The following is a 17,357-nucleotide window of genomic DNA, read 5'->3' as shown; positions in this document are numbered from 1 at the left end:
ATAATTCCTTGCGACAAACATTTGTTATTAATTTGAGCCTGTTTACTGTTTGGAAACATGTTTTTATTAATCAGCTAGCTCTGCAGATGGTTGGTTATTATTCATTGCAAAATTTGCTTTCCCCCCCCTTTTCATTGACTAATTTGCAGACACACCAGCTTTACTGCCAAGCAGTCAAAGTTTAATCCCTCAGCTAGGTCCACACTGAACAGAGGAAAGGAATAAGATCTAAGTGAAGTGTTTCATGTGCAAGTTTGTTTAAAAATCCTGCAATCTATGACAAACATTTCCAATTAGAAGGGCATTCCCCCGGGCAAGGAAACAAGGGGCAGCAGCAGCGTGGAGCTGAGAGCTGCTCCTGCCCTGGAGACCCCTCGGAGCACAGGAGCCGATGCAGTGTCATCGTGCCGTGATGGGTGTTGTGCCCGGGTGCGTTGCCTCCCGTGGGCCTGACTGTGGCTCGCGTGTGGACGGCGGGTCCAAGCGAGCAGGGAACGATCCGTTTGCGGGTTTTTCTATGCTGGGCTTAGCACGAGGGCCGCCCGTCGCGCCGCACCTCTATTTATGTTTCTTACGAACACGCGACACGTCGGTGGTCGCAGGGGTTTCCCGGGTGGGGGCTCTGCGGGCCGGGGGGCAGCGCTGACCTGGTTCAAGGCTAAGCCGGGGAAGCGGCGCTCAACATGCGGAGCGACGGGGACGCCCCGAGCGGGCGCGGGGCCGGGGGGACCGGCCGGGGGAGGCTCCGCCGGGGCCGGGGGCGGCGCGGGGGCCCCGCCCGCCCCCGCCGCGCGTTGGGCCCGCCCCGCTCCGCCCCGCCGGTGCCGCCGCCGAAGTTTTGCTCCGCCGGCGCCGCCGCACGTGGGAGCGGCGCGGAGCGGAGCCCCCGGCGCCCGGGAGCGGCGGCGGCGGCGGCCCCGGCGATGCCCCCCTGAGGCCGGTCGTGCGGCGGCGGCGGCGGAGGGTCCGCGCTGCGCCGGGGGGATGCTGAGCATGGCCAGCGCGGCCGGCCGACGCCTCGGGGCAGCATGGCCGTGAGCGGGGCGGCCCCCCCCGGCGCCGAGCCCCTGCCCCGCAGCATCTTCAAGAAGTTCCTCGTGATGCTCTGCTCCCTCCTCATGTCCCTCTACGTCTTCTACTGCCTGGCCGACCGCTGCCAGACGCTGCCCGGGCCCATCATCGCGGCGGGCGCCGCCTCGGAGGAGGAGGAGGGCGGCGGCGGCGGCTACCTGGGCGGCTCGGCCGAGCCGGCCCCGTGGCAGGCGGCGGCTGCGCGGCGCAAGCGGCTGCTGCAGCGGCTCCGGCAGCGGCGGCGGCGGCAGGAGGCGGCGCCGGGCGCGGAGGCGCCGGCCGGGGGCGGCGGCGGCGGCGGCGGCCGGGCCGGCGGCTCGGGCGGGGGCAGCGCGGCCGGGACCCTCCCGCCGCTGCTGGGCGACGGGGGCAAGCGGCTGCCGCAGGCCATCATCATCGGCGTCAAGAAGGGCGGCACGCGGGCGCTGCTCGAGTTCCTGCGCGTGCACCCCGACGTGCGCGCCGTGGGCGCCGAGCCGCACTTCTTCGACCGCAACTACGAGCGCGGACTCGCCTGGTACAGGTAGGGCACGGGGGACGCGAGCGCGCGGGGACGCGGCCGTGGCCGGGCCGGCACCGCCACCCGCTGGTGGCCCCGGGCCCCGCGCCGCGAAGCCCCGGCCCTGCTTCTCCCCGGTGCGCTTTCCTCATCTCTGCTCCATTCCTGCCCCATCCTGCCCCAAATCCCATACCTGCTGCCTGGGGCAGAGCGCAGGTGCCAATGGGGGCATCGGGGGAACAGGGACAGCCACGTTCCCACGAGGATGTCGGGGGGACCCCCTTAAGCCCTCCCGGCTCTGCTGGGGGGTCTCCCCCAGCCCTGGCTGCCTCCCTGTGCAAAGAGACTCTGCTTGACTCGGGGGACCCCAAGGGCCTCCGGCGCCTCTCCTGAATCACAGCCTGGAGAGGGATAGTTAAAAGCGACTTGTCTGTGCTCAGTGCGGGGGAGAAAATGTATTTTGCATGCAGATATTTCAGCCGCTCAGTGATGACTACCAAAAAAAAAAAAAAAAAAAAAAAAAGGACCATTGCTCATGCCCTCCCCTTGTTTAAAAATAAATAAATAAAACCTGTTTCCTTAACCCAAATAAGAGGGATCTCCTTGCAAATAAGAAGGGAATTGGCAAAGCTAGTGGGCAGAGATCCTGTTCGTTTTGTTTAGGTGGTTTCCCTGTGCCTTTTAAAGTTAATAAAGGAGAGATTTCTGGTGGGTCCCTATAGAAGGGGCAGGTTGGAGTGAGGTAGAAACGGCTCTCTTGTGAAGCACCCTGGTGTCTGTGGTTTTCATGAATGAAGGAGCGAAAAGAACAGGCTTTCGAGTCCCCTCAGTGCTTGTTTTCCATTTGTGCTGAGCCCAGGCGCTAGCTGAGAGGAGGAGGGTTTGCAGGGACGGTGTTGAAATGTGCAGCGGGATCACAGCCACGGTCCCGTGTTTATGGAAAGTCTCTGCGCGAGCGAGCGAGCGATGAGCTCCCCCGAGCATCGCCTGGGGCCGGGGCCGCGCGTGGGCTCCCCGGGAAGGAAGATTTCCTTCTGTGTGGGCTGGAGCTGTTGCGGGAGGGTATTTTTAGTGCGCGCTCATCCCGCTTCCCCGTGTCAACCTTGTATCGGAAAGGAAACATTGCAAGCAGACCTGGAAACCTCAACAACTCAAACTGGAGCTTGCCTGTGGGAAATAAATGGGATTTGGGGGGCGGACGGGCAGGGACAAACATGCAGAAAAGCTGCTGTTTAAGAGGATGCCCCTGAGTGCCCAGAGTGCAGATGGCATCGGGGCATCCCTGCTCTGGGACACTGTGCCCAAGGAGGGCACGAGCCGTCAGCGGAGGAGCAGCCGTGGGCGTTCAGTGCATAGCCCGGCCTGCAGCGTAGGGGATTTCATCTTCCCGAGGTTCGGTCTTCGTCCAGCAGCTCTTGCCTGGTGGAGGTGCTGCCCCGCAGGCCGTTCGGGCAGTCGCTGTGTGTTACATTTGGTGCACGAGCGTTTCCGTTAATTGGTGCTGTTTGTATTTAATGTACTGAATTTCACCTTTTTTTTTTCTCCCTCCTTTTTTTTCTTTCTTAGCCCTGTGGAGGCTGCAGCACAGTGAATTCTTTGTATGGGGCTATTCCTGCGAGACCTAATCTTGCAGGACGGGCTCGTATGAGTAATCGCTGTTAATACACGTGGCCCGTAGTGGTGCAAGAGCCGCAGCAGCAGCAGCCCCTGCTTTGGCAGTTACCAGCCTGCTGCAAAACATCCTTTAAAAATATCTGCATCTGTCCAGGGCTTGGCTGTGATCTTTGCTACAGACTCAACATGGGGGTATTGGGCAGATGTTTGCCAGCGGTGCTAGTTTGTTGTCTTGAGAATTGGTCTTAAGTTTCATTTGCCCCCCGCCCCGCTTTATTTATTTTTTTTTTCCCCTCATTTCCAAGCAGTCAGTCTGCAGCATCACTATAAGGTATAGATGCTCTGAAATGCTTTCAGTGCCCATGGGGAACCGTTCCGGCTAGCGAGCGCCCTGCCTGGGCTGGGCAGAGGGTCCCGGGGAGCGCGGAGCTGGGCTGCGGCAGGGAGGCTGCCGGCATCCATGGGGGACCTGGCGAGATTGGACCACGCTTCCTCCTGGAAACAAAAGAGCAGCTTTGGCAGCAGCTGCTGTTGCCCAGACCTTCAGGAATCAGAGGATAAAGGGTGGCTGGGCAGCAGTGATGCTATATCCGTGGATGATGGTCGCTGTCACCCAGGCTGGGCACAGGCAGGGGGTGTCACCTACCAGGGTGGCCGGTGATGCACGAGCCTGCTGAGAAACGCTGCCCGTTAAGCGAGTGCAGGAACCGCTCTGCTCTCTGACCGCGTCATGCCTGCGTAAAAGGCAGCCGTCCCACAGAGGGGCTTGTTTCAAAAAAAGCGATCCGAGGGATTTAATTTGGGAAGTGCGACACCTCCGTGCGTGTGGGCTGAATACCGGTGTGCACCAAACAGCTTTTGTGCACCAATCTGCTGCGCTTGTTGCAAGTGCCCTGTGTGGAGGAGCTGAAAGGAGGGAGGGTGAGATACCACAGGGCTCTCCTGGACTCTCCAGCACAGACACCTCTGCTCCAGCCCCATCCGAGCCCCTTAATGTGGATGCACTAAGAGCTGAACCCCTGTACACAGCCTGGGGGGCTATGCCAAGAACAGGGGCTCATCCAACCAGCAGCAAAATGTATGGGATAGCAAATAAATAAATAAACCCCTGCAAATAAATAAACAAACCCCTTGTGGGTGACGTCGCGAGCGTCACCAGCTCCCTCCAATGCTTCACTGGGCTGCCGCCGGTCGGGATGTCGCTGTGCTGTCAGTCAACCCAGCAACGCTCATTTCGTACGTTTTTGATCTCTGAGCCAATGACAACTGTGCGTGAGCCAAGCTAATGCCACCAGACTGCACCCTGCACGGGGCAAGGTGGAAGCTGCCTCAAGTCTACTCGAGCACGTGGGATGTTGAAGCACCGGCACTCCTACATCTGGGGAGTTCCTGCTCCTGCCAATGTCCCTGGGGGATTTTTCTCTAAAGCACTTTTTTAGCTAAGCAACCAGTGATGTTTGAGTCAAAGGGAACTGAAGATGTTTTGGTTGCTGAAGAGGATTGCGGAAGAGGAGGAGGAGATGCCCCAGCAACTGCACACATCTGCAGCTGACCTTCTCCTACACCATTCCAGCCCCTGAGCCTCAAATCACAGTGAAATCTGAGTCCTGGGCATGGAATAGTCTGGCCGCTCCGTGGAGCTGCATGGCCTGGAGGTCTGCACGGCCTCCTGGCCACCACAATTCAGCAGTGCTGCTGTCTGGGTGGTGTCTTTTACCATGGAGGCGAGCAGACAAATGGTGGTATGAGGGACCAGAGTGTGCGGATGACGCCAGGACATGCTTCAGCAGGATGAGGGCAGGAGTAGGACTGGATGGCCGAAGCCCTTGGGAGGGAAGGACGCGATGGAAAACCCTTAGCCATAGGAGGAGCCAGCAGTGCCCCTCTTGGATGCCTGTGTCCACAAGACGATACCTGAACATTTCCTCTGGGTAGAAGTGATGGTTTCCCCACCTCTCCTTGCCATGTCAGCAAGTGATCAAAACGTGCCCAGCTCTGAGCACAACTTGAACCACTGGAGAAATTGTGTTTGAGTGTTGAGTTTGAGCAAGTTTGAGCTGGTTTGGGGTTTTCCACTTGCTGCTCATAGGCAGCTCCGATGAGCAAAGCCTGATCCTTGGAAGTCCTCATCTCCCAGGCACATCTGCATTACTAATGGCATCGGGTATGGGCTGCAGCAGTTCCTGTAGATAGTGACTCTATGTGGCCAGGAGCTGGAGCAGATGATGGTCCTTGTTTATTTATTAGCTGTGTAATCGGATGCCTTTCCGTACCAAGCTCACTGTGCCAGGTGCTATATGAAAAAGAACAAAAGCTGGTCTTGGCCCCAAAGCGCGGCTAATTCGCTGTAAACAGCAGGTGGAGAGAGAGGCAGAGGCAGGTGCAAAGGGGGATGAGAGCGTGTCGGCAGGGTGGTGGGACCAGCCTTTTCGTGGCTTTTTGGTGTGGCTTGGGTCTCTTGTGGCCTCCTGGCCAAGGAGATGTTGGATGTGGAGGATGAAGTGAGTTGCTGGATGAGCGAAGGGAAATCCTCAGTGTTAAAGGGAAAGATGAAGGAACTCTTTGGAAAAGTGGATGAGATCAGGCCTGGGGCCACTCAGTGTGTTGTAAAAAAGACTTCACTGGTTTGAATGCTGTGCCTTGCTATGGCCTTCACATGTGACTTTGGGCAAGTCCCTAAGCTTGGAGTCTCCAAGGCATTAAGATAAAAAGGTTGAAATGTTTGGAAAATGGGCATCCTATTGCTTGTGGAGTTCAGGCTGAAGACTTGCTGTTGCCTCTGTTTCCCATGGATGGGCTGCAGGCTCGGGGGCAGGAGGAAGGCGCACGCGAGGCGGGGGGCGGCAGGCGGGCGCTGCGGAGGAGACGTCCCGCCGCGAGTCGCGTCGTGCGTGTCCGCACGCTGTGCCCGCTGCTCCGGCACCGTGGGACAGCTCCGCGGGCTGTCCCCTCGCCGCGTGGCAGTGCCATCTAGCGTGTGCACCGTCCGGACGCGGCACCGTCCGGGCACGCGCCCAGCTCTGCAAGGAGCTTCGCTCGGGGCCTTCCCCCTGCAAACTTTCCTTAAATAACTCCCAAAGGGATATTGTTTTTGCTGGTGCTTTTAAGCAGTTTGTGTGTTTGTGTGTGCGTGCATATATATATAAATACATATATATATATAATAATAATATAATAATTATATTATACTATTTAATTATATATTTATTGTTTTAATTACTTTTAATTATATTTTTATTATTAGTTATATAATAATATAATACATATATATATAAATATATATATTTACATATATGTATCACCTTGTTTTTCTGCTGGTTGATGTTTCTATCTGAGGTTTGTTCTGTTCCTGCTGAAGGGGTGAAACCCCAGGCTGGAGTCTAAGGGAGTCTATCCAGGGAGAGAAGATTGGACAACTCTGTTCCCACTGTAAAACATCAAAATAAGCAACTGAGGCTTTACTGGACTCTGGGCATTTCCTGCGGTCTCGCTAGGTCCCATCTTCATCTTTAGCCCTGTGCTCTGCCCTGGTCCCTGAGGTGCTGGTGGGTGGCAGGGGCCGGTGCCCCTGCTCTGCCTGGGCCCTGGGGTGCTTGGTGCCTTTGGAAAGCTGGGTCTTCTCTGGCCTTGCCAGCCCATGCTGAGCAATCTTGAAAATATGGCGTCGACCGTCCAAGATTTTGTCAGTTAAATTCATAGAGCCAGGTCTCGTGGAAAGCAGTATGAAGCTCCAGCTGGCTATGGCAAGAGCCCATTTATGGCAAAAAGTCTGATACTCTTTGGAGAAGCAGCAGATTTTCTCCACTGAAATCCTTTCAGGCCTCATCTTGCCCAATTCCTACCTAGATGGGCAGCCTGTTGTCCTGTACTCAGCTCTGCTGCCCACGTGAGGTGCCCCATGGGTTGTTATGTTGAGTCTGGGGTTTCGGGCAAAGTTCTGGCTTCGCTAGCACCGCCGAGCTAGGATTTCACCCCAAACATTTGGAGCCCATAGTAGAAGCAATTAGATCTTAACAGGGTAAAGGGAGCTGGCCCCTTTCCAAAGAGTTCAGAGCCATGAATAAGGGACCAGAAAACCTGATCATGACCTGCCCTCCCTGCCCTGTGCATGCTCTCTCCCTAAAAAAAAACTTCTTAGCTGCTAATTACGCTTTTCCCCAGGAGAATATGGAGGTAATGCAAACTGTGTTTGCAATGAAACAGAAAGGCTGACGAGGGGGATAAAGGGCAATCATTGTGGCCAAAAATCCTTGCATATTCTCGTTATGTGCAGGTATTATGGAAGGGGAATGGATTAAGATGTGGTTGAAGTGGCATCAGAAACTGTGGTGCTTACCCTGTTGGATAAGGCCTTACCAACCAGAATGGAGGTTCCTGCAAGATCTGTAGGACTTGGCTCTCCAGAGCTGTGGCACTGGCTGGTGTCTCCACTTGAGCCATTCCTGGCTCCTGTGTAAGACACTTCTTGGGATGTTCAAGCCCTCGTGGTTTGGAGCATTAACCTTCAAGCTGCACCCTGCTGAGCCCTTGAGGTCAGGAGCAGCCTGTTGGCTCCAGGAGGATTCTTCATGCGAGCAGGATGGTGGGATAAGGCCTGCAGTTGGAATATAAATAGAACTGCTTGAGGAAGTGAATTATTCTTGGTGTTTCTTTCATCAAGCAATGCGATTCTGTAAGAAGAAATTTTTCAGCGAAAGATATTGCTGGTTCCCTTCGTGCATAGCAAGATCATCCTTCTCGCTTCTTAGAAGAGAGTTGATTCATAATATGCTCTTTCTATTGCAACACCATCTGCTACAAAGATATAAAGATCCCTGCTCTAACTCCTACAAACTCCAGGTTACTGCTGAACATGGTCTGGTAGGAGATCAGAGCCCAGCAGGATATGGAGAGAAATTTTCCCTCTTTGGCCCAGGGCTGCTTTGGAAGCCAGAGACTGTATCAGCCGGGTGCCAACTGTCACGCAGGGCTGGAGCTCGCAGGTGCTCCCCGTTCCTGCTCCCTCCTTGTCTTGGCTGCAGCTCCACCAACTTCAGCCGTGTCCCATCCAGCCACGGCTGTGGCCGGTGCTGGGGCAATGTCCCCTGTCCCGGATTCACGGGGCCGGGTGTCTCCACTTTCCTGAGCCCAGCTGATGACTGTCAACAGGAGCTGATTGACCAAATCAGGTCTGACAACGAAACCCCCCTTCGCATGCATTCCTGTGCTGAGAGACAGTCAAGTTCAAGCACAGCTTTGCTATGCGAAGCCAGCAAATTATTTTTATTTTCCCCTCCCTGCCCCTGAAAGGACATTTTTTCTGCTGAAGATTACAAAAAGTCAGAATGATTTGTTCTGACATTTTCCTTTGGAAAGGGATTCCCTCCTGGCATCAATGCTTTCTGGTGAAGCCTTTTATGGGAAAATATCAAAACCAATTGTTTTGACTTCCTTGTTTATCTGATAGTCTATATATGTACGTACATGCACACATGCATTTTTTTCTAAAGCATTGCATTTTATCATTAATATTTCCTTTCCACTTTTATGATGTCATGTGGCAACATATAGTATCATAGATTAAGATGCTTCAACATTATTTAAACGCTTTTGCACTAACTGAGCTGAAATGGTTAGGAAATCCTCTTTATAGGAGAAGTCCCCAAACACCAGTGTGTTCCAGCACAGAATAAACCAGGTGAGGAAATGTTCAATTTTCCAACTCATTGGAACTGTCTTGGCCTTTCCAAGGCCATCCTTTCCAGCATGGAGAAATGGGGTAAGGGGAACCTGCTTGGCTTCTCTGAGACTGCCCACAGCAAGGAGGGTCTTGCACACTTGTACACTTTTAATGGCCCAAGGGACTGATTTGCAGAGGGAACAAACCTCTCTGCTGGACCTTAAGCCTGTGACCACAAGCAGAGAAGTTTTGGGGCCGAGCATTGGGGAGAGGGTGGCACTGCAGGTCCATTGGTGCCGGTATGCCCCGAGCCTCATGTGACGCGACGGCTGGAGGTGCTGTTTTGTCTGGGTTTGGGTCTTGACTTAGTTGGTGCTGGAATTTTTCCTGCTGCCTGGAAATTTTTACCTCAAATCCCTTCAATCTTGAAAGCTCAAGCACTGACTGAGTCTCATGATAGTTTGTGTCTTGCCAAGTTCTGGTTTAAGCCTCAGTAAAGAAGGGTTTGGGAGGATGCCAGGGCCAAGGGCTGATGGCTGAATGACCTGTCCTTCTCCTAAATGTTAGCAGAGTGACCTGGGTTGGGGCAAGTGCAGTTCCTGGCCATGGCTTCCTCTGATCTCACCAAGTTTGGGCTCTGAAGATCTCCTTCAGCGCTTGAAACAGTGAAGAAGAGGCTTGCTGGGCTTCTGTGACCACCAATCAGGGCAGTGCCTTGAGCATAGCTTTTGGTGGGGTCTGCTTCAAAGTGAGCTGTTGTGCTGTGTGTGCCCTCAATAGAGCAAACTCTGTGAGGAATCTCTGCTCTGCTAGAGGGGGAACGGAAGCAGAAAGTTTACGTGCGCTGAGACATGCAGTGGCTCTTTACATCTAGGTTTAACACGTGGGCCTCTTGACATCTAGCTTCATGTTGCTGCTGATCTTCTATAACTGTGATAGGATGAGAGACTGTCTGAAAAAAAGGTATTGGTGCTGGGAATTCAGCACGCGTTGAACTCGTGCTTGCATCAACCCTTCCACCACCCAGAGCTGCCCATGGATGGCCAGCTCTATGCTACACCAGAAACTGGTCCTCACACAGAAGGTTGTGGAAATTCTCCTGACTTGTTTTACTGGAGCTGGGGGTGTTAATCTCCTTGTCCAGGTTAAATTCAAGCTCTGGTAATTCTAGTCTCGATCTTTGAAAATTAACACCATGGTTTTAATTGGCTTCAGTTGTCTTAGTTCCCCATTCCCAGATGTCCTGGGCAGCATGTTCCTGGCAGAGACCCACTGCCAAGCTGTGACTCCGGAGCGGTTGTGACTTTCAGTGGCAGGGAAGTAGTTTTTCCTGTGATCTGTAAAATAGCTTGGCATTTTTTCAGTGCAAAAGCTGTGTGTTATAACGAAGGATAAAGCTCGTGTTATAGAGTATTCCTGGTGTCTTGAACTTCAGAACTACGTGTGAACATTAATGTTTGCCTGTAAGTATTTACCTCGTATTTATCAGCCTTTTACCTGTATGCAAGTGGTAGCTCTTCCATCATCTTAAAAGAAGGAAGAGAACACAAGGCAAATCTCAGTGAGGGCAGTGAGCAGAGCACAGGTATTGAGACACAGAGTTGTGGGAGCCAAGTGCACTTTGGGGCCAATAGCTTGTTGAAAAATGGGGAAGGAACAATAATGTTTATGAATCAAAATGTGTGAATTGAAGCTCACCCTAACTCTTTGTCTGTATACATGTCAATGGGAAAATAAAATCAATGCTTTGGAATGAAAGGGTAGATGGTTTCATTAAAAAGGATGTTGAGAAAAGTGGCTTGAACTTGGTGCTTTTGGAAAAGCTTTCAGGACATACTCAGGTAAACATGGCTTGTGGAGCCAGGGATTTGTTAAGTGACCCATGCACTCCCTTTCACACAAGCTAGACCCTGCTCAAACTGTTTTTATCAGCTGTCCGATGTCTTCTCTTGGAGGTGAACTCCCTGTGTTGGCACAAGTGGCTCAGTGGAGGGAAACCTGGGGACTTGCTGGAGCACCTGGTTCAGCTTCCTCCTACGCAGGACCTGGCTTGTGCACGTTGTCCTCACCAACAGGCACCACCACCAGCTCTCCATGCAAGGGAGCAGCTCTGCGCTGGGGAGGGGAAGCCCAAGCACTCCTGGTTTGCAGCCTGGAAAATCTCTCCCGAGCCCCACGGCTGAGCTGGCATTAGGAAGTAAAGTGTTCCCGTGGCAGCCAGCCCGAAACCTTCTCTCGCTTCCTGTGAACCTTTTGGAAAGAGTCTTGGCCTGCCGACACTGAAGGAAAGTGAAGCTGACTGCTTGTGATGGGCACTTTCCAGGCGTTTTGTGGCTTGGCTGTGCCCACAGTCATCCCTCCAGTTCTACTTCCCGAATTGGCCCTTGGGCCCTCCAGGGCCTTCCAGCCCCATCTGACTTTCCTCAACTGGATGTTGCCCCTGCTCCACGGCCAGGTCCCAACCTGCTTCTCCTACAGGGCAGAGCCAGGAGGAGGAGGAGGCTGCAGGGATGCTGAGCACACACATGGTTTCGCTGGCTGGACCAGAGCGACTTGGTGCTTGCACTGGTCCAGCAGCCTGCATCCTTTAGGGGTGAGCTGAGAGAGACTGCAATTTTTGGAGGTGCTTTTTGCAATCTGGAAAGAAATGCAAAGCACAGCTTCTAGGGGAAAAAAACTGTTTGCCAAGGCATGGGGAGGCCAAGGCATGGGGAGGCCAACCACAACCTGCAGGGCTCGGTCAGCTGCATCTCCCACTAAAAAGTCCATGACAAGAACCAGCCAGGAGAAAAGCAAATCCATCTCACAGAGGATTTTGAGCGTTGGACCTTAGCAAGCCACAATGTGTAACTGCGAACGGTGCCTTTTTAACATAAAAGAAAGTGTTTTCTTAAACCTGTGGTTTGCTGTATGACCTCATATTCTGCATAGAGGCCCCAGAGCAGAAGTCCTGCATAAAACACTTGCTGAGTGAAGCAGTCAAGCCCTAAGGCTGCTCTAGCGGGTGCTGCCCACCTCTTGCAGCCGTAGAGACCACACACTCATTTACACAAAGTGGGGTGATGTGTGCATCCCTGTTCATGCCATAGGCTCCTCTGTGTCTGCAGCTGAAGCTCTCCATGTAGCTTTTCCCCTGCCTGCAATTGGCCATCTGTGAGAGAGCCGTGGATCTACCATGTCAAGGACTTGTTGAGCCACCAAACACCACTTTCTCAGAGGGGCTGCTGAGACAGTTGCTAGGAATATTGTAGTCTGAGTGCTCGCTGATGGAAAGAGCCTTTTCCATCCTTTTTTTCTGATAACGAAGTCCTATGCCTGGTGGAAGTAACTAATGAGTTACTTCTCAGATTATTAAAGGCATGTTGCCACAGTTGAGAGCTAACTTATGCTGCTATAGGTGTAAGTAATTTGCCTTTCTCCTTTCAGCCAGTTTACAGTTTATTGGCACTGCTTGTGTAGGTCCTGTAGTACAAGAGAGGTCCTCATCCTCTACACATCCCTGTGCTCTTCGCTGGGTCCCTCTGCTCCAGGCTGTTTGTGCCCCGAGAGATGGGCACAGCGCTCTGGGCTCTCACCACCGGTGGACCGGGGAGCGGAGAGGGACAAGAGTGAGTCTCCTCTCCTTGCTGCATCAAGTTCAGAGCTGGCAGGAGCATGACTGACAGTGAGATGCAGCAGGGACTTTGGCCCTGTCTCAGTGCGGAGGTGACAGCTGTCCTGTACGGGTGTCCAGCTCCACATGTCTTCCTGGCACGACAGGATGAGCTGGGTCAGGGTTCTTCATCTGGGACCCAGAACATGAAGGAGTGTACAGGAACAACACGTGGTGGGGAGAAGGGACCCAGAAAGCGCCTGGTTGTGCTGATGGTCATTGAGGTTGGATGAACTTTTGCCACGAGACAGTTGAGATGTTCTTACAATTTAGACAGAACTATTATCTGCAGAAAAATATGATCTGTGTTATATAGTTAGAAATCTATTGTTTTCTGCGCAGGGATGAATTTTCCAACTGGCACTCAACTGATCGGTGATGGTTAAAAGAGAAGGGAGCAAAGTTGTGCTTTACACCCAATATCTAGGTCATCTCAAAAAAAAAAATGAACCTCTCTCTGCTCCTGTCTTGGGGCAGCACCCTGCAGTTCACACTAAAGAGCCTGGATCAATGCTGCTGGAATTGTGCTTCCTGTAACAAGGAGCCTGGATGCGGGTGCTGCTGTGTAAGTCTGGTTGTTGGCAAACTCTGAGCCTGGGTCACGGTGGGCTGTGTGGGTTTGGGTCCACTTCACACGAGTGCAGCACGTTGGTCCAAGGGGCTTGCTCTGGGGAGTAAATCCACCCCTCTGTGCTGAAGCAGGCTTTCGGCCTTGTGAAAACAGCCCCTTGCTCTAGCCCTGGAATAACAAGGCGAGTTTAGGAGGCTGTGATCTGGCTGGGATTAGGAAGACAGGTGAAGTAACACAGGTGATAAATGACCGTCTGGGAATTAGCCAGGCGGTTGGTGTTATCCGACCAGCCCCACCAAGCTGAGCAAATAAACGGCCTGTAGCTCAGCCTAGCTCAAAGGGTGAAGGATAGTAACAGATGCAAAAAGAAATATATATGTGTATATATATCCCTTATCACCTGTGGCAAGTGAGAGCTGGGTAAACACATCTGAACCTTCTGGAACAGCCGTTTGGGTTTATGTAGTTTCACAGCGTGGTTTCACCTCCTGCTCCTGGGCCAGGAGTTTCTGCCTGGGCTCGGGCTGCCCGAGCGGTGCGCGCTGGCCCCGCTTGCCACCTCCTGTCGATGGAGCCACCCACGTTTAGGTGCCTGCTAAGGGGTTTGGGCTGGATGGGATGACTTCACACTGGAAGGGACCAAGAACGTCCCCAGGTTTCCTTTTGTGCCTTTGCCTGCAGATGCATCAGCAAAATCCCCTTTCCCTGAGCTTTCCCAGGTCCTGGGAGTTGATGGGCTCCATGGGGGTACACCAAGTTCTCCTGGCTCTGGAGATCTGCTTGTACCATACTACCCTGCAGTACGGAGTGATGGTGGCCAGGCCCCGATCGCTGACCAGATGGAAAGAAAGGTTTCTGCTAAAACTAGTTTTGCTAACAAAAATAGGAATCTCTGCTTCCCAAGAACAAGCTCCGAGTTTCCTGGCAGTGAGCTGAAGGCTTGAAAGCCTGGATGTTAAACAGTGTTTGGCTGCTGCTACTTCTTGATTGAGCCAGGATGGCCAGTTCTTACTTTGTTCCTACCAAGTGTTCCTGTGTCTGTGTGTCCTGGACTCTCCTTAGGGCAGGAGATTGGGGCCTGCTGGGTGCTGCTGTGAAATGAGCAGCGTGTGAGTGTCTCCCAGGTGGCTGCTGGGCTCCCAAGGGAAGCTTGTGCAGTCTGAGTTGTCCTGCTCTTCTTCAAGGGTCCTTGGCTTCAGTGGTGCGGGTCAAAACTAATGCCTCCTGCCCCGGGAATGGAGGTGTGAGAAGGAAACTGGAGCCTCCTGATAGCAAGTGTCGCTTGACTGGGGAGCAGGTGCCCGATCCAGGCTGTGGGTTCCCTAACAGACGGTTTCCTGCTCCCACCGTGGGCTCCCTGCGCGCTGCTCCTGCGGGTCCCACCTTGGAGCGGCTCCTCCAGCCCGGATCTCCCCCGGATGCTCGGGGGCTCCGTGCTGCAGTGGCACATCAGGAGCCGCCAGCTAGACACAGACTCGGGACCAGAGGGGACTGCAGAGGGACTGCGAAGACAAAGCTTGCACGAGTACCCCCAAGGCTGCACCTTAGGGTTGTTTTTCTTCTGGTTTTGAATATCTTTCATGTGAGTTAGCTCCATAGGCCATTAAGTGCTGGAATGCAGGGGAGAGCTCGAGGAGGCAGCAGGGGCTGCAGCTCGGGTTTCCTCCTCCTCTTTGGCCACATTGGCCTCGGTGGCCGTGCTGGTGACTGGATGGGCTGCGTCTCACTGAGGGCACTTAGCCGGCCTCAGTCACCAGAGTAAATCCAGATTTCTCCCTGCTTCCAACTCCCACCAGGGAGAGCACGCGGTGAGCTCTGCCCTGGCATCTGAGCCCATGTTCTCAGTCTCTCTGTGTCTCTATCCAATTCCATCATTGCCGTGCCGCAGCATCTACGCTTTCCCTGGAATGAATCCTGGCACCTCGAGCCCCATGCCTGCTGTGAGCCATGGCATGAACTTCCAAAAGGGAAGGCTGTTGTTTTTCCTTCTGTCTGATACATCACCCTTTCTGCATTGCTCATCTTCCCTCCTTCCACAACTCTTAGGAGCGGAATCGGATGCAGATTTGTGTTTTCTTTCCGTGCTTCAGCTTGCTCTTGTGAACAGGCCAGTCTCGTGTGTTCCTTGGCTTCCCTGGAATGTTTTGAGGCTCTGTGCAAGGTGGGGAACATGTGTGGGGATCGTCAGAGCCCATCAGCTTCCTTGGATAAATGCTTCCCCCAAAGCTGTCAGCAAAGGAAGTGAGGAAGCTCTATCCTAGCTGAGCCAGGGGTTAAATGCATGACGTACCCTAGTAAAGGGCTTGAAATCAAAGGGCACTTCCTGTAGCCCCTACGCACAACTGGAACATCTTAGATAGACATGGTCCTGCCCTTGCCTTGACCAGCCATTTCCAACCTGCTCCAAACCCCTAGAAAATCCCTAAAAATTGTTTGCAGCATCTGCTTGGGACGGGAAAAGCTCAGGCACTCGCATCTTCCCCTCTGCATCTCAGCCCTGGTCAGCTGGGGGGACTGGGCTCCCAGACCAGCTCCCAGGATGCAGCACTAGCAAAGAGCCGCGTTCCTCACCGGCTTCCAGGAATGCTGTGCTTAACCTCTCCCACTAGGCAAATCGTAGCTGTCATATGTTTAGGGAAAGAATTGGATTTGCCTTGTAATCTAATCAATGTTAAATCACAATAATTCTGGCTCTGAGGCTCTATGTTTAAAGTGCGGCTAGTCTCCGGGGACCATCAGAGTTATTTAATCTAATGAAATCACCATTACCGTCTAACGAGGGTGCACCACAGGGATGCTTTTGCAGCAAAAGAAAGCAATGGTTAAATAATTGGCAGCCTGGACTGAATCTTCGGTGAATGGGCAGGATGGCAGTGAAGTTTAGGGTTTTACCTCCTAGGAACCAGAAGTTCTTTCAGTGCCTCCCTCTGACGTCTTTTTAGTCAATAGTAGCTGTCATTTGCCAATGCGTATTAGTGGCAAGTGTGTGTCCTTGGCAGGGCCGGTCCATCCCGAGGGAACCCGGGTGACATGCAGGCTGCAGCCCCGCACATGGGCATCCCTCCATCTCCCAAAGGTTGTGAGGAGGCAACTGCTCATAAACGCAGCGGTTTGCCTTGCGTCCCTGGGGCGGTCGCTGCCTGGCATTGCCCTCAGTCCTCTGCTTTCACTCTCTGTGCTGCCCAGCATCGTCTGCTGTGGCCTGGGTCTCCAGCTTCCCGTGCCCTTTGGTTCAAAGGTGGGAATAATTTTTCCAAACAGGAGTTATGCTTTTTAATCCGTCTTCGTATTTCCTTTGCATCGCAATTAGCTATGCTGATTCCAACAGGTTGTTCTCAGCATCATTTTCCCTGCAGTGGCTTGGGCTGTTTTATCTGCTGGGTTTTAAATGTTTTTCCCTCAGACCTGCAGTATCTTTTTTTTTCTTTCTTTCTTTTTTTTTTTTTCATTAAGCAGTTTTCCCTTATCTCCTTTCCAGAGAGAGGCAGGACCTGTTCTAGCTTGGATTTCACCTGCTGGCTTCACAGCAATTTCTGAGCTACCAATCAATTTAGTCATTACAGAGCCAGCTGATCCATATTGAGCCAGCTACTTTTCTACACTCTGAACTTCTTGTATTTAAATATATCGGAGTTGCAACAGCAGCAGGTAGGGATGCTGTGGCTGTCAAATGTTAGCCTGGCTGCAGCTCATGTAGTGGGGGAGTGCTCCTTCCCTGTAGCGTGTGCTCCAATTTCTCATTATTAGTTCTTTAATAAGGCTGATACTTACTGCACATTGCTCATTTGCTGCTAAAATGGGAAGCATTAGAGCAAGAAGCGGTGATTACCTTCTGCATGGAGTGGCGTGTGAACCCGGAGCACTGCCCCCCGCAAGAGGAGGGCTGAAATCTGTCTTTTAAGAGCAAATGCGTGCGAGCTGCAAGCTGGGATGGATATATCTCAGAGTCTATCCAGCATCTTCCTCTCCTCCAGAGAGGAATTTGGACCATGCGGTGCCTGTGAGCTTTACTGGGCTTGAAGCAGGGGGCTGATGTGGGGCAGGGAAGTGCCTGGCCAGACCCGATGCAGACAGGATGTGGCACTGCCCCTGTGGCTGGGCTATCTGGGGACATGTTCCCGGGCTGGGAAGCATCGGGATGTTTGCTGTCCCAGCAGACTGGCTTCTTCCCCAGGAAAACTGTTTCCAGAATGAAAAAAAAGGCCGTATCTGATAATCTAATGACATTAAATGTTTTTAAAAGCCTGTCTGTGCTGCCCAGGTTAGCACGGCAGAGGCCTCTGTGGGAGCT

At 53.1% G+C, this 17,357-nt stretch overlaps 1 protein-coding gene across 1 annotated transcript in view; it reads left to right on the top strand.

Moving 5' to 3' along the window:
- Positions 1-979: 979 nt before the first annotated feature.
- Positions 980-17,357, top strand: part of LOC104567239 (heparan sulfate glucosamine 3-O-sulfotransferase 3A1) — a 37,683-nt gene continuing 21,305 nt past the window's right edge. The window contains exon 1 of the mRNA XM_010214045.2: positions 980-1,594. Coding sequence (XP_010212347.2) covers positions 1,029-1,594 — 566 coding nt within the window. The 5' untranslated portion in view covers positions 980-1,028. The remainder of the gene's footprint in view (positions 1,595-17,357) is intronic.

The sequence above is a fragment of the Tinamus guttatus genome, unplaced genomic scaffold (assembly GCF_059628265.1).
Source record: "Tinamus guttatus ecotype Peru unplaced genomic scaffold, ASM5962826v1 Tinamus_guttatus_pri_ptg000188l, whole genome shotgun sequence".
Lineage (NCBI taxonomy): Eukaryota > Metazoa > Chordata > Aves > Tinamiformes > Tinamidae > Tinamus > Tinamus guttatus.
This window is presented reverse-complemented; position numbering and strand designations above follow the sequence as displayed.